Below are 15,247 nucleotides of genomic sequence, written 5' to 3'. Positions count from 1 at the left end.
AGTAACAAAAGATGAAGTTAACAAGCTGGTGCTGAATGGAGATGCATGTAATAACAGACAAGGCTGTCCCTGAGGCTGGGTGGCTGGCAATAAAGTAAGTGTGGAGGAAAACAGCTTACTGGAAAATCTTTTGAGAATCTTTCAAGAGCACTCAATTTTATTGTAATAGAAATAATTCTCTTTTTGCACTCATATTTTGTTGGTTCACACAGTAGTAGAATATGCACTTACAATCCACATACTCCTGGTATAAACTGGTTTGGGGATAGATACAACCGACCCTAGGAAAGCTGAGGACCCAATTGCTGGGAGCAGAAATGGTGAATGGGTGAACTGCAGAGGCTGCAGGGCAGGGGGCAGGGAAGGAGAGGGTACCCTGGGCAGCGGGCAGCGCATCTTCTAGGCAGGATGGAGAGCCACGCTGGCTGGCCATGTGGTTCAGTGCAGGTTGGTCCAGAGAGTTGTAACTGTATGTACAAGGAGAACCATTTGCAGAGGCAGTGGCAGAAGCCAAATCAAAAACGAGCAGAAACTCAGAGAAATGGCCAAATAACTGATGTGACTTCCATCTCAGGGACCAAAGCAGATATTCAAACACCTCTTTCTCTATTGACTTGGCTGGATGGCCATGATTGTTTCAGGTTAAAAGATCAAGTTACAGAGTAATATACATGGTGTGAGCCGGTTCGGGCAAAAATACAAGGATTAAATGAAGGAAGAAAGGGAAGGAAAAAGAGAGAAATGGAAGAGAGGAGGGAGGGAGGGAAAAAGAAGGAAGAGAGAATATTCATGTATTTTTTTATGTTGTTGTTTAGTTGCTAAGTCCTGGCTGACTCTTTGTGACCCCATGGACGGTAGTCTACCAGGTTCCTCTGTCTATAGGATTTCCTGGCAAGAATACTGGAGTGGGTTGCCATTTCCTCCTCCAGTGGATCTTCCCTATCCAGGGATTGAACCCACATCTCCTGCATCTCCTGCACTGGCAGGCAGATTCTTTACCGCTGAGCCACCAGGGAAGCTCATATGTTTAAGTCCTAAAAAATAAAGAAAGAAATGAAAGATTCACTGCAAAGAATCCTCAGGAGGATACAGTGAGTTTAAGGAAATGGTCAACTTTTTCTTTATCTCTCTCTATATTTTCCTTGTTTCAATGATTCTGTTACTTCTTTAATTAAAAGGTCTGACAAAATGAAGTAAGAAAATTACAGTCAATTGTACCTCAATGACGGAGAAGGCAACAGCAACCCACTCCAGTACTCTTGCCTGGAAACTCCAATGGACAGAGGAGCCTGGTAGGCTGCAGTCCATGGGGTCGCTAAGAGTCGGACACGACTGAGCAACTTTACTTTCACTTTTCACTTTTATGCATTGGAGAAGGAAATGGCAACCCACTCCAGTGTTCTTGCCTGGAGAATCCCAGGGACGGGGGAGCCTGGTGAGCTACCGTCTATGGGGTCGCACAGAGTTGGACACGACTGAAGTGACTTAGCAGCAGCAGCAGCATACCTCAATGAAGCTGTGTGTGGGGGGAACATTTTAAAAAATTGAGAAGAGCTTCTGAGGCCTCCTTAAGAATAAAGGAGTCTCACCTCCATCCATCAGGATGTAACTCTGACTCTTCAGGCTGTCCCGCTTCTCAGAGGATGCAGCCCGTGTGGCCAGCCTGGCTGAGCCGCGACCCACGCGGTCCAGCCAACGGGCAACATTGCCACCAAGCTTTTTCAAAGCCCAATGACACACGTGATCTGATTTATCCTCTCGGTGGCCCTGTGAGGATGGCAGGATGTAAACGGTCTTATTTAGAGCAGAGAAAAGTGGGCCCAACGGGCAGTGATGTGCCCAAGGTCAGGCACTGGTCCTGTAGGCACCATGGTCATAGGCTCCCTGATGGCTCTGTAGGTCAGCAGTGTAGTGGGCCTTCCAAAGAGAGCAGAGCCTGGTCTGTTCCATCGCCCATGGTCACAGGAGGAGAAGGACTCATCAGCAGGAGAGTCAAGGATTTCTGTTTCCAAGCCAAGACTTTGAAGCAAACTTACCCGCCCAGTACTTGGCCAGGAGACAGACAGGGGCTCTGGTGGCAGCTGTCGTAAGTGCAACCCTACTTTACTTCCAGTTGATAGTTTATCAGGGACCACTGCCTTCACGGTCACGACTGCTAGGTCCTGATAGCAAACTGGGACACAGTCCCTCCATGCATTTAAGACTCAACACACATCCTAGGTATCCAATCAGTGCCCTTTCCAGAGTGAGGAAACTGAGGCTGAGGGAGGTCCGCAGGTGAAGCCAGGGGACCAGACTCAGACCTGGCTGACCTCAGACTCAGGATGTCTGTATGTACAAGGTGAGAACCATTTGCAAAGGCAGAGACAGGACCCAAATGAAAAACAAGCAGCAACTCAGAGAGATGGCCAAATAATTGACATGACTTCCATCTCAGGGACCATTGCAGATATTCAAACACCTCTCTCTCTATTGACTTAGCTGGACGGCCATGACTAGTTCACGTTATAGGATCAAGTCATAGAGTAATATACATGGGCGGCTCACATCCCCCAGGGAGGAATGACAATGACCCTGTACGTTACAATCCAGTGTGCATGCTGTTACAGCTATGACAGACTTTCTTATTTGGTTGGTAATTTCTATTTTAATTCTGAAAACTAGGAAATGCAAACTTTCAGTGTTTCCAGCCCTGCTGTTCTGTTAGTTTGATCTGACTGGAGTGATATTTCCAGATTGACAGGAAAATCTGCCAAGGTGAGTGGACCCCCACGGCACTTAACCTTCCTTCACACAACATACCGGAGAGAAATGTCTATACGAGGGCTCAGCAAGCGAGGCCAGGAGTTCATTGCTGCTGAAGAGATGCTTAATTAGGTGTCTTTTGGAAAACCGCCGCCTCTTGGAAAGGTCGGCAGGCTGTGAAGCTGTGTGGAGGTACATAGGGAAGAATAGGCTGCATATGATTAGAGCTGATGAATTTTTAACACCTTGATGATGATGCTCTCTGGCCCTGCGTCGTGAACTGATGAATTGCTACAGGGTGGGTGGGGAAGAACAAAACACACAGGCTCCTGTAAGAACAACTTGCCTTTTGTTTCATAAGATGCTTGAAACATTGGGGAGGAGGCAGGGCAGGGCCTGGAGGGACCCAGGGGAGCAGGGAGGGAGGGTTCCTACCCTTAGCATGAGGAACAGCATCTTCTCATCATTTCTTCTTGACTTGCTGACTTTAGCAGTAACGTACTGAGCAGTGGGTCATGTTCCGTTCACACAAATAAAGAAGAACCGTCACTATTCCTGATTATGTATTAATCAGCATGTGACCTGCACTCTTGGCCTCATCCCTCCCCTGGGGACCAGCACTTCTTCATCTCTAAGACCCTGGCTGGAGACTCCAATGATAGCTGATCAGTGACCTGCTGCTGGATTACGAGCTGAGGGTTAATGAGCAAGCGTGCAAGGCACAGTGGAGCAGTTTTTCAATTTGAGAAGAGCTCATCTTCTAACAGTCCTGCTTTATTACAAGTGAATTCTAGGGGACTTTCCTGGCAGTCCAGTGGCTGAGATTCTGTACCCCCAATGTAGGGGCCTGAGTTCAATCCCTGGTCAGGAAATTAGATCCCACATGTTGTAACTAAGGATTTGCATGCTGCAACTAAAGATCCCACAAAGAATATCAAAGATCCCACAAGCTGCAACTAAGACCTGGAACAGCCAAATAAATAGATAATTAAAAAAAAAAAAAAGAATTCTAAAGCCTAGAGACAGTTGCATGGCTCGGGAGCATGTCTCAGGCTATAGGACGGTCACCACAGTTACTCAGGGGCACAAACCTGGGGCTCCCTAGAGGCATGTAACAGTAGCTGGACCCCATAAGCAAGGAGCTCCAACTGCACCTAAATAAGTACATCGGTGGCATCGAATGTGTGGGTTTCTGTCTTCCAGAGGGCAGCATGGAGGGACCTTCAAGGATCTCCAGGCCCCATGTGCTGTCAGGGCTCATTGTCCTGGTGGGAAGCCAGCAGTGTCCATGCTGCATTCCTCTCAAACTGGTTGGGGGAGGGGGCCAGAGCCCACCATTTTGAGTGTGCTGGGGGGAGGGGGAAAGACGGGGGGCCACTTACCATCTGCAGGACGTCGGCGGAGACCATCTGCATGCAGCACATGGCTGTGGCCAGTGCACACACAATGGTGGACAGGACATTGAGGGCACACACACTGAAGAGGAGTTCCTGTGGGAAAAGATGCAGAGGGCGTCAGCATTGTCTTGGCAATGCAGACGGCAGGGTCCTCAGCACTGCTGTTGAGGTCCAGGACAAGGGCGGCTGACTGTTTGAGGGGCTTTCTTTTTTTTTTTCATTATAACTGGCCTTTTATAGACATATTTGTGTACTCTTATCAAATTAGATACTAAATGATGTATTTTATAATTTTGATAATTATTAGGTAGTTACCGTCTAAGAAAATCTTCAAAGTGCCAACATTTAAGTAGGTGGGCCATCTCTGTCAATTATAAAGTCTAACTGAGAATTTTGATAAGAAAAAAATTTCAAGTTTTTTAAACTTCTTTTCTTGATAAAATCGTAGAGTCACTTGCAGTTGTAAGAAACCATAGAGGGACCCTGGGTACCCCTCCCTTTGTTTTCTCCACGGCAGCATCTTACAAAACTACAGTGTGATATTATAGCCAGGATGGACAATGACACAGTCAACACACAGAACACCCCCATGAGCACAAGGATCCACCCTCCCCACCCACGTTGCCCTTTACAGACACACTCACCTCTCTCTCCCACTCAACCTCCCTTTTCAGACCCCTGTCAACCACGAGTGTGATCTCTGTTTTTATACTTTTGTCATTTCAAGGCTAGGATACAACTGGAAGCATAAAACATGTGACTTTTCAGAGCTGAGTTTTTTCACTCAGCTTGATTCCCTCAAGACTCATCCAAGTTGTTCCAGGCATAAATAGTTCATCCCTGCAGGACTTTACTGGAGGGCCAGTAGAGGAAAGGGATGGGAAGGGTGAGGGGGAGTAAGGAGGATCACAGGAACCAGAAGCCCTTATTCTTGTTCATGGCAAAACCATCCACGCCACTGTTGCTGTTATTTAGTTGCTAAGTCCTGTCCAACTCTTTGCAACCCCATGGACTGTAGCCTGCCAGGCTCCTCTGTCCATGGGGTTTTCCAGGCAAGGATACTGGAGTGGGTTGCCATTTCCTTCTCCAGGTGGTGCTACTAGTAAAAAACAAAAGCAAAAAAACTCGCCTGCTAATGCAGGAGATGCGGGTTCAATAGATGCGGGTTCAATCCCTGGGTCTGGAAGATCCCCTGGAGTAGGAAATCGCAACCCTCTGCAGTATTCTTGCCTGGAGAATCTCATGGACAGAGGAGCTTGGTAGGCTACAATCCGTGGGGTCACAAAGAGTCAGACATGACTGAGGTGACATAGCATAGCACACACAGCACACAATTGATTATATTCATTAGAAGGACTGATGTCGAAGCTCCAATACTTTGGCCACATGATGCGAAGAGCTGACTCACTGGAAAAGACCCTGATGCTGGGAAAGATTGAGGGCAGGAGGAGAAGGGGACGACAGGGGGTGAGATAGTTAGATGGCATCACTGACTCAAACGGCATGAGTTTGAGCAAACTCGGGGAGATAGTGGAGGACAAGGAAGCCTGGCCTGCTGCAGTTCATGGGGTTGCAAACAGTTGGATACAACTTAGCGACTGAACAACAAATTGTTGGTTTATCAATTTTCTAAGAATTTTTTTTGAAAGGAACTGAACATAAATTAGAGTGAACATAGTTTAATTTTGGTGATTCAGAAGGTAATAACCGTTTTCTCACTGGACTTAGCTTGTTCTGAGTGTGTGCATCCACTGTCCTGTGGCTAAGCCATGGTCCTGGGTAGCATGCCTCTGTGTCCACTGCAGATGGTAGAGGGAGCTGGCCAAGAATCTCTGATCCACTGTAATGACCCGCGTGACTTTGGGAAGCTGTCTCATTTCACTGTGCCTCAGTGTCCTCATCAGTAAAATGGAATAACAGGGCTTCCCTGGTGGCTCAGTGGTAAAGAATCCACCTGCCAATGCAGGAGACATGGGCTTGATCCCTAATTCAGGAAGATTCCACATGCCGTAGGGGCAACTAAGCCCTTTGCCACAACTACTGAGCCTGTGCTCTAGGGCCTGGAAGCTGCAACTGCTGAAGCCCCTACACACTATAGTCTGTGTTCTACAACAAGAGAAGCTACTGCAATGAGAAGTCTGAGCTCCACAACTAGAGCGTAGCCCCTACTCACTGCAACTAGAGAAAAACCCACGCACCAACGAAGGTCCAGCACAGTTAAAATAAATAAATAAATGTAATAGCAATACCCACCTATTTCAGGGCTGTGAAGGTGAAATTAGTTCACAAACATGAAGGGCTCAGAGCAAGGCTCAGCACACAGTGAGGTTCAATAAACACCATCTACGATCTCATGACGGATGGCCAGTCACCTGGGGACTTTCATCTGCTCACAAACACTGGAGGATGTATTCAGTAAAGGGCTTTAAGGCCTCGTCCACAAATGCTTAAGGAAAACAGCCACAGAAATGACTGGATGCCCACTCCAGAATGCCCTTCTGTGGCCTAAACAAATTCTATATCGTTGCTCCTACCGTTCAACTGAGGCGAGAGAAAAATTCTGACGTCCACGCACCTTTTACTGCTCTGCTGTTGCTCTGTCTCTGGGAGGTTCTGTCCACTTGTTTGCGTGACAGTAGTTTGATTAAAGCTCAGGAATATAAAGAGTGAAGCCAGAAAGAAGGAAGAGGCACTCAGGAAATACACACAGAAGTAATTTAAATGATCTTATTGGCCTTTAGCCACCTAGGGACTTGGGTACTATTTATAACAAGAAGTAACTTTTCCAATCTGCATTTAACTTACATTAAAACAATTCCGCATGTGCCCAGACTAGACAGTGTTCCTTAAATGCCTTCTAGGATCTGTTCAAAGATAAATGGAGGCACACAGAAGTTTTTGAGAATTTTTAACATATAAATATTTGGATTGAGGAGCCACAAGTGGCATCACCAACTCAGTGGACATGAGTTTGAGCAAACTCTGGGAGATAGTGGAGGACAGGGAAGCCTGGTGTGCTGCAGTCCATGGGCTTGCAAAGAGTTGGACACAATTGAGCAACTGAACAACAGCAAGGTGACTTCCATGAATGAGGCAGGTGAGGATGAGAAGCAGAGAAGGATATGACGGATAGGGGACTTGGCGATTAACAGGAGGGAGTAAAGGAGAAAAGACAGTCACCCTCATGGCCTGAGCAGGGGCAGCTGTTCCCGAGATGGGCGGGCTGCATGGGGTGTGGAACTGCTGGGAACAGTGAGGAAGAACTCAGTGGGGTCCATCGAATCTGAGAGGGCTGCGGTTCTCTGCGTGGAGGGAGCTGTGTGGGTCTGGGCTGGACTCTGGGACATGGGTGTGGCCGGTGCAGGGGTGGGGACAACACCAGGGAGGCAGCTGAACTTGCCCAGCGAGGGTGTGCTCGGCCAGGAGAGATGAGAGTCTGAATCAGAACCCAGAAAATGAAGTGAAAGTGTTAGCTGTTCAGTCATGTCCGATTCTTTGTGACCCTGTGGACTATAGCCCATCAGGCTCCTCTGTCCATAGGATTCTCCAGGCAAGATACTGGATGGAGTGGGTTGCCATTCCCTTCTCCAGGGATCTTCTCGACCCAGGGATTGAACCCAGGTCTCCTGCGTTGCAGGCAGATTCTTAACCATCTGAGCCACCAGGAGAAGCCCTGAGAACCCAGAGCTGGATCCTAATTCTGGAGCAGAAAGAGTCTATAAAGAAGACCGAGATGAGGATGACCAGCGAGAAAGGAAACCAGAGTGGTGGGCATATAAATGGGCAAATGCACCAGTGCATGAGGTTCCCACACACCTGGCCCAACATGTCCAGTAGACAGTGAGTGATGACAGGGACGAGCCAAACCCCACATCATGTCTCACAGATGTGTGCTAGAACCTGGACTCACAAGATGTGTGGGGCTTTAACAAAACTTGCTTGCAAACTTGGATGAAAAGCAAAGGTCAACAAACTAACACTAAGACACAGGCATATGGGGTTATCTAACCACAGTGCTGGAGAAGGCAATGGCACCCCACTCCAGTACTCTTGCCTGGAAAATCCCATGGACGGAGGAGCCTGGTAGGCTATAGTCCATGGGGTCGCTAAGAGTCGGACACGACTGAGCGACTTCACTTTAACTTTCCCCTTTCATGCACTGGAGAAGGAAATGGCAACCCACTCCAGTATTCTTGCCTGGAGAATCCTAGGGACGGCGGAGCCTGGTGGGCTGCCGTCTATAGGGTCGCACAGAGTCGGACACGACTAAAGCGACTTAGCAGCAGCAACCACAGTGCAGTTACGTTTGCTGTGAATGACAGGAAAACAACTGATTAAACCCTCTCTACCTCCGCAAATTCACAGCACATGGTGAAATAACTCAGGGATTAAAAAGTGAATCATAATGAAAATGAGAGACTCCTTGGAACCACATAAAACATAAAACTTGTGCTGGCTCAGTCATGTCTGACTCTTTGTGACCCCATGGACTATAGCCCACTAGGTTCCTCTGTCTATGGAATTCTCCAGGCAAGAATACTGGAATTGCTGTTTCCTTCTCCATGGGATCTTCCTGACCCAGGGGTCGAACTAGAGTCTCCTGCATTGGCAGGTGAATTCTTTACCACTGCACCTGGAAGCCTGTGGGTACATACACATACATATTTATATATTAAATTAAATATATATTAAAGAGTCATATTTTGGCAAAAGCTGCATCTACTAAGTATGCATGCATGTATTTGTACATACACATATGTGTATGTATATACAAATATATAAATACACATAAATTTTAGCATACACACATCTCAATAGATGTAGCATTTTTGCTAAAGTTTAAGACTCTTTAATGGTAAATTCTAAGCAAAACAGTAGTAAATAGGATTCCCTAAACCTGGAAAATACTATTTAGTCCCAGAAAATTTCAATAAACATTATTACTAATTATTGAATACATTTCCTTTATAATCAGGAAGGAATAAAACAGATAAACAACAAGGACCTAATGTATAGCACAGGAAACCATACTCAACATCTTGTAATAATCTATAGTGGTTGAAAGAATTTGAGTCACTTTGCTGTACACTTCAAACTACACTGTACACAACATTGTAATTTACATTACACAACATTGTAAATAAACTATACCTCAGTAAAAATAAAGTAAAATAAATCAGGAAGAAAACAAGATGTCTGGCTCAAGCCCTATTCAATACTGTGCTGAAGTGTCCTTGCCAGTTCGGGAATATAGGAAAAATGAAGAAAAATCAATAAGAAATGTGAAGATTGGAAAGGAAGAAGCATACGGCCATTATTCCCAGATAAGGTAACCCACTAAATAGAAAACCCCAAGCAATCTACGGGCAAACTGCCAGAGTAAATGGAGTTATCAGTAACTGGATGCACGATCAATGAACAGAAGTAAATGCGTTTCTCTATACAAACATTTTAAAATCAGAAAATGTACTTCAAAAAACTCTACTTTTCCTGTAGTGGGACAAAACTATATGACATCTAGGAATGTACCTAACAAAAATTATACCAGTTTTCTTGAAAAACACAACAGAAGGATAAACAAATGGAAAGATATACCAAAAATGACCATTCTCAGAAAACTAACCTAAAAATACAATGCAGTTACAAATGAATGGCTTTGTGTGCCTAAGATAGAGAGAGAAATGGGGAAGGGGGAGGCGGAGCCAGGGGAGCGTCCACAAAGGACAAAAAAGAGCCAGCATCATTTTGAGAAGAACAAAGAGGGGGGGCTGATCCTACCAAATACACGCTTAATAAAGAAACAGCATTTAATATAATATGCTACTGACAATGAGTCAAGCCATACACCAACACAGAAGAAAAGAGACCCTAGAAATAAATGCCTTTAGATACAGATACTTGATAAATAACCATATGACTAAATGACCACTAACCTGAGCTGTAACAGCTGATGATGATCTATCAGTGAAAAACAAAATTAGGTCATCTCTCATGCCACATGTATAACTAAGCTCCAGGTGGATAAATGAACTAAATATGAAAAGCAAAGTTTTAAAACTTATGGGAAAAAAATCCAGGAAGTTTGTCTGCCCTCAGGATGGGAAAATATTTCTTAAATGCAATATAGAAAGGACACTTCCAACAGGAAATGAATCTGACTGCAATGAAACTGAAAACTTGTCTCTGAAAAATGACATCCAAAATGAAACAAAATGACATCCCAAACAAAACTGAATGACAAGTCCCAGAGTACATGAGATTTTTATGACTAAGGTCATTGTTTAGAACAGAGAACCCAACAGGAAGACAGACAAAACAGGTGATTCACTGATGAGAAACACAAATGGCCAATACATTGACAATATAAGACAAATCAAGAAGAATCTATGGCAAGAACTCTTGGCAAGGATGTGACTGAAGCAAAGGTACCTCTTCCACCGGCCATGAGAATGTTACCCCTTTGTAGAGAAATGGGATGTTTTGTAAAAGGGAAGATGGACCCTCCTTACATCCTGGCAGGTGTGCCCGCTGAGAAGACACAGCATGTGAGCCCAGGCTGACGGCTGCATGACTAATTATCCTAGTACTGTTATAATAGGCTTCCCTGGTGGCTCAGTGGTACAGAATCTGCCTGCCAATGCAGGAGACGTGGGTTTGATTCCTGGGTTGGACGATCCCCTGGAGAAGGGAATGGCAATCCACTCCAAGATTCTTGCCTGGAGAGTTCCATGGACAGAGGAGACTTGCAGGCAACCATCTATTGGGTTGGACATGAGTTGGACATGACTGAGCAACTAACACACTTACACAAGTAAATCAACTATACTTCAACAAAAAAGTAAAAATAATAAATAAATAAGTAAATAAAAAGGCTGTGCAAAGCAGGTCACAAAGGATGGCCCCCAGAAAAGCCACACTGGGGTCAAGTGTAAAAGACCACTGTTAGGCATCACCCCTCCGCTGAGTCGTCTCTCTGGCAGGAATTCTGCTCCCTCAGTCAAGGTTCTGTCCTGTGGCTCCTCTGATCTTGGGTCTCTCTGCAAAGGCCTGGGGACACTAAGCCCCTCCAGACAGTCATGCTCAGCTCAGCCATGGTCATCTCCTCCTTTCCTTGAGCTTTTATAACCAGTATGTGTTGATTTCTGAATGCAGTCAGACCCCTAAACGCATCTCTGAACCCCTGCACCAGCCTGTCTCCATCTTTCTGGTCTTGCTTTCACACCTTTCTTTACCCACCACTCATCCATCACATGGACATTTAACAGCTTGAGGTACTGACATATGACAGACGTATGACAGAGTCAGATATTTTAAACACAGAATCCGATGAGTTTTGACACACGTGCACACCTGCATAGCCACCACCACGATCAAGGGAGAGAATCTACCCATGGCCCCAGGATTGCTTCCGGCTCCTTTATTACAAGTAATTCTCTGCCTTCACATTCCCTTCTGCTGGTTTTACACGTTCTTTCAAATGGCCTCATCATTCAAGTACTATTGAAACATTTCCCATCCTGCATACTTTCCTCTTAATACCCTCTTCCCCCCAGCATATCAGTGCTAATTCAGAGCCCTGAACATAACTAAGTGCTTTAGACACAACCTCTGGTCTCAGGGAGTGGACTCCGCGCTGTCTCCTCCAGGTTGTGTATGCAAAACCACAACCTGCTCTCTGCCCCCTACACAAGGCAATGGGGCTCCTCTGAAGCCCCTAGTTTTGTCTGGGGAGTAGAGTGAAGATCAGGTCTATTATTATTCATCCCGGGACCATCCCAGACCAAACAGTGTGGTGCCGGCCCTCTTCATGATCCTTCTCTTCTCAGACCCTGACATGGAGCCTCGAAAGATCCCACAGTTGAGGGCAGAGGGCTGGGGACCACCTGCTGTGGGTCCTTATCTGAATGTGCCAAAGGCTGGGGGGTCCTCTTGTGAGGGGCCCACCCATGTGGCCCAGCACTCAAGCCCTGCAGCCCCCAGCCCCCCACCCCCCAGCTAACAGAAAGACATCTTTCATCAGCTACATCACAGCACATCTGCTTCAGGGTGTGCACTAGGGGAGGGTCCAGGGCAGCGGTCTGGGAGGAAGAGGGGTACATCTTGAAGCAGTGTTTGATGAGCATGTTGCCTTAGACCTTAAAAATGTCTGCTGTCAGGACATCCCTGGTGGTCTAGGGTTAGGACTCCATGCTTCCACTGCAGAGGGCTGTCCTAGCCTGAGGACTGGAGAAACACCGAGTGATGGAGAGGGGCTCATTCATCCAGGCGAAGGCTTGACCCTCCACCCCTCCCCACCAGGAGGAGGGGTTCTGCTTTGGGTGAACTGCAGCATCAGCTCTTCCCTGATGTCCAGCCTGCTGCCCACCCTGACCATTCTGGACTTGTCAGCCTCCACACTCGTGTCTGTCACAAAATATCAATGTTCGCTTATTCTCAGGAGCATTTTTATTTCTTCAGCATGGTTAAAAACATACTTAAGATTAAACAATGAGTCTATTTTTCAGGTCCCTAGGTTTTTAGGAAATTGTCTTGCTGGGTTTCTTTTTTTTCCCTTTAACTTCCTTAGAGACAAAGAAAAGGATCTTCAAGAGAAGTAAGCTTATAAACTCAATAACTGATTGATTCCTGGAAAGTTTTATTTCCTTATCCATTGATTATGTTTCTTTGGATAATTTGTTTTACTATAGCTCCATAAATTAAACCAGGTACTTGAAGTAAACAAACAAACAAAAAAGATCTTTACCTCTGTTTTCAATTAGAATTACATCATTATAATATAACTGTAATGATAACTGGGGATATAGCAAAGAATAAAGTTGGGATGGACATAATATCAACCTGTGATGAATCATATTCCATCAGTTATGATTCCAATTTTTGTAACCTTTTAAAACTTCTGTTAATATTGATCAGAAAATATGTCACAATCTTGTATTGGGTTTGACTTGGCAAGGACCAGCATTAAACTACCAAAACATCTTTTTATCATTTATTTTGTCACTTAATCTTCCAAAAGCCTAGACATTATCAGGAAGTGAAAGAAAGTGAAAGTGTTAGTCGTGTCCGACTCTTTGTGACGCCATGGACTGTAGCCCATCAGGCTCCTCTGTCTGTGGAATTCTCCCTGTGATTTGGGGTTTAGACGTGGTGGGAAAGCTTCAAAGAGACACAGGGAGCAGGGGGCTTTCAGAGCCTCCAACCCCCCGAGAACAATCTGAGGGGCCAGAGAAGCAGCATTGCCATCATCTTCTGGGCTCCAGAGACATTCCTCATCAGACTGGAAGAAGAATCGGGGACCACGTTCCCTGTGACACAGGGCAGGTGCTGGGGGCCAGGTTCCTCCCACATCAGGCCTCAGGCACCTCCTCTCTCTCTGTGGCCACTGCTCTTTTTGGCAGCTAGTTTCCCAGAGTGTGGGAATTCATAGAGAGCTCCCCTGATCGACTGGTCACCATTTCTGGCATTTGAAATGTCGCCTACAGTGGACCCACCACAGGCCCCTGTTCCAGACAGTGACACTGCCCTCTGTGCCCGCCAGGTGCTAGGTGGTCCTCCAGAGCCTCCAGACCCCTACACACTGCATCCCCCCCCCCCACATACTATAGGGCCCCTATTATATAATGTAGTGCTAGTGGTAAAGGACCTGTCTGCCAATGTAGGAGACATCAAGAGACTCAGGTTCGATTTCTGGGTTGAGAAGATCCCCTGGAAGAGGGCATGGCAACCCACTCCAGTATTCTTGCCTGGAAAATCCCATAGACAGAGGAGCCTGGTGGGCTACAGTCCATGAGGTTGCAAAGAGTCAGACACGACTGAAGCAACTTAGCACGCATGCACCATAGTACCACCCATCATGGGCTCCTTGCACTGTAGCCTTATTTTTCAGAAAAAGTTTGGCAGTTTAGTTTCAGGGAAAAGAGGAGAAGAATTGGGTTCATTGTTCAGATGCAAGTGTAAGTGGCCAATTTTGATTTTCAGGAGCAGGAAAAACTTGTAGGGAGAAAAAGAAAGAAATGATATAAACAATTTTCCATGCCATTAAAGAAAAATCAGATGCTGTACATAGAATAGACTGCCATGGGAAACTGTAACATTTCTTGCTCCAAATATCTTTAAAAAGGCAAAATAAGTACCCATCTGTTCTCTGATGGTATAATAGCAAAAATGTTGGCTAGGCTGTAAAAAAGAATGAAATAATGCCATTTGCAGCAACATGGATGCAACTAGAGATGATCATCCTGAGTCAGTCAGAAAGAGAAAGACAAATACCATATGATACCACTTTTATGTGGAATCTAAAATATGGCACAAATGAACATATCTGTGATCTAGAAACTGACTCACAGACATAGAAAACAGACTTGTGGTTGCCAAAGGGAAGGGGGAAGGATTGGGAGTTTGGGATTAGCAGATGCAAACTATTACATATAGGATGGATAAACAGCAAGGTCCTATTGTGTGGCACAGGGAGTTATACTCAATGTCCTGTGATAAACCATAATGGAAAAGAATATGAAAAAGAATATACATATAACTAAGCCAATTGGCTGTACAGCAGAAATTAAACACAACACTGTAAGTCAACTAGAGTTCAATAAAATCAAACGCTGGAAAAGCAGTGACACATGTCATATCAATATTTGTGACGACCTCTTTCAACCATTCAGCAGTGCTTCACAGAGGTTGGAGGCAGGAAGTGAAACGGTGAAAATGGAAAATTCAAAAACCAAAACCTTTAAAGCAGAAATTTCTAATTGTTTAAGGGGTTTCCCTGGTGGCTTAGATGGTAAAGAATCTGCCTGCAATGCAGGAAACTTGGGTTTGATCCCTGGGTCAGGAAGATTCCCTGGAGAAGGAAATGGCAACCCACTCCAGTATTCTTGCCTGAAGAATCCCAAGGACAGAGGAGCCTGGTGGCTACAATCCATGGGGTCACTCAGAGTTGGACATGACTGCGAGACTTTCACTGTTTACAATGCTCCCCAGAAAGATGTCCCCTGTTCCATGTGCCCAGCTGCAGGGGCCAAGAACTGAAAGGAACACTGTTAAAAGAACCTTCTCAGGAGAAATCTCAGGGATGGGGTGGGAAGCGGGAGCGAGTGAAG

General features: G+C 45.6%; 1 protein-coding gene across 5 annotated transcripts in view; it reads right to left on the bottom strand.

Moving 5' to 3' along the window:
* Positions 1 to 15,247, bottom strand: part of ENTREP2 (endosomal transmembrane epsin interactor 2) — a 225,767-nt gene that overhangs the window by 23,681 nt on the left and 186,839 nt on the right. For 2 of the 5 annotated variants that reach the window (XM_081546640.1, XM_081546641.1), the window contains exons 4-6: positions 4,128 to 4,235; positions 3,181 to 3,246; positions 2,803 to 3,036 (exon numbers count right to left, since the gene is read on the bottom strand). In XM_081546640.1, coding sequence (XP_081402766.1) covers positions 2,803 to 3,036; positions 3,181 to 3,246; positions 4,128 to 4,235 — 408 coding nt within the window. The remainder of the gene's footprint in view (positions 1 to 2,802; positions 3,037 to 3,180; positions 3,247 to 4,127; positions 4,236 to 15,247) is intronic. The other 3 variants (XM_081546643.1, XM_081546644.1, XM_081546642.1) reach the window with 2 other exon arrangements.

This window comes from Giraffa tippelskirchi, chromosome 12 (assembly GCF_054371585.1).
Source record: "Giraffa tippelskirchi isolate mGirTip1 chromosome 12, T2T-mGirTip1v1.2.pri, whole genome shotgun sequence".
In the NCBI taxonomy this organism is placed as follows: Eukaryota; Metazoa; Chordata; class Mammalia; order Artiodactyla; family Giraffidae; genus Giraffa; species Giraffa tippelskirchi.
Note: the sequence above shows the minus strand (reverse complement) of the source record. Positions and strands in the feature narration are given on the sequence as shown.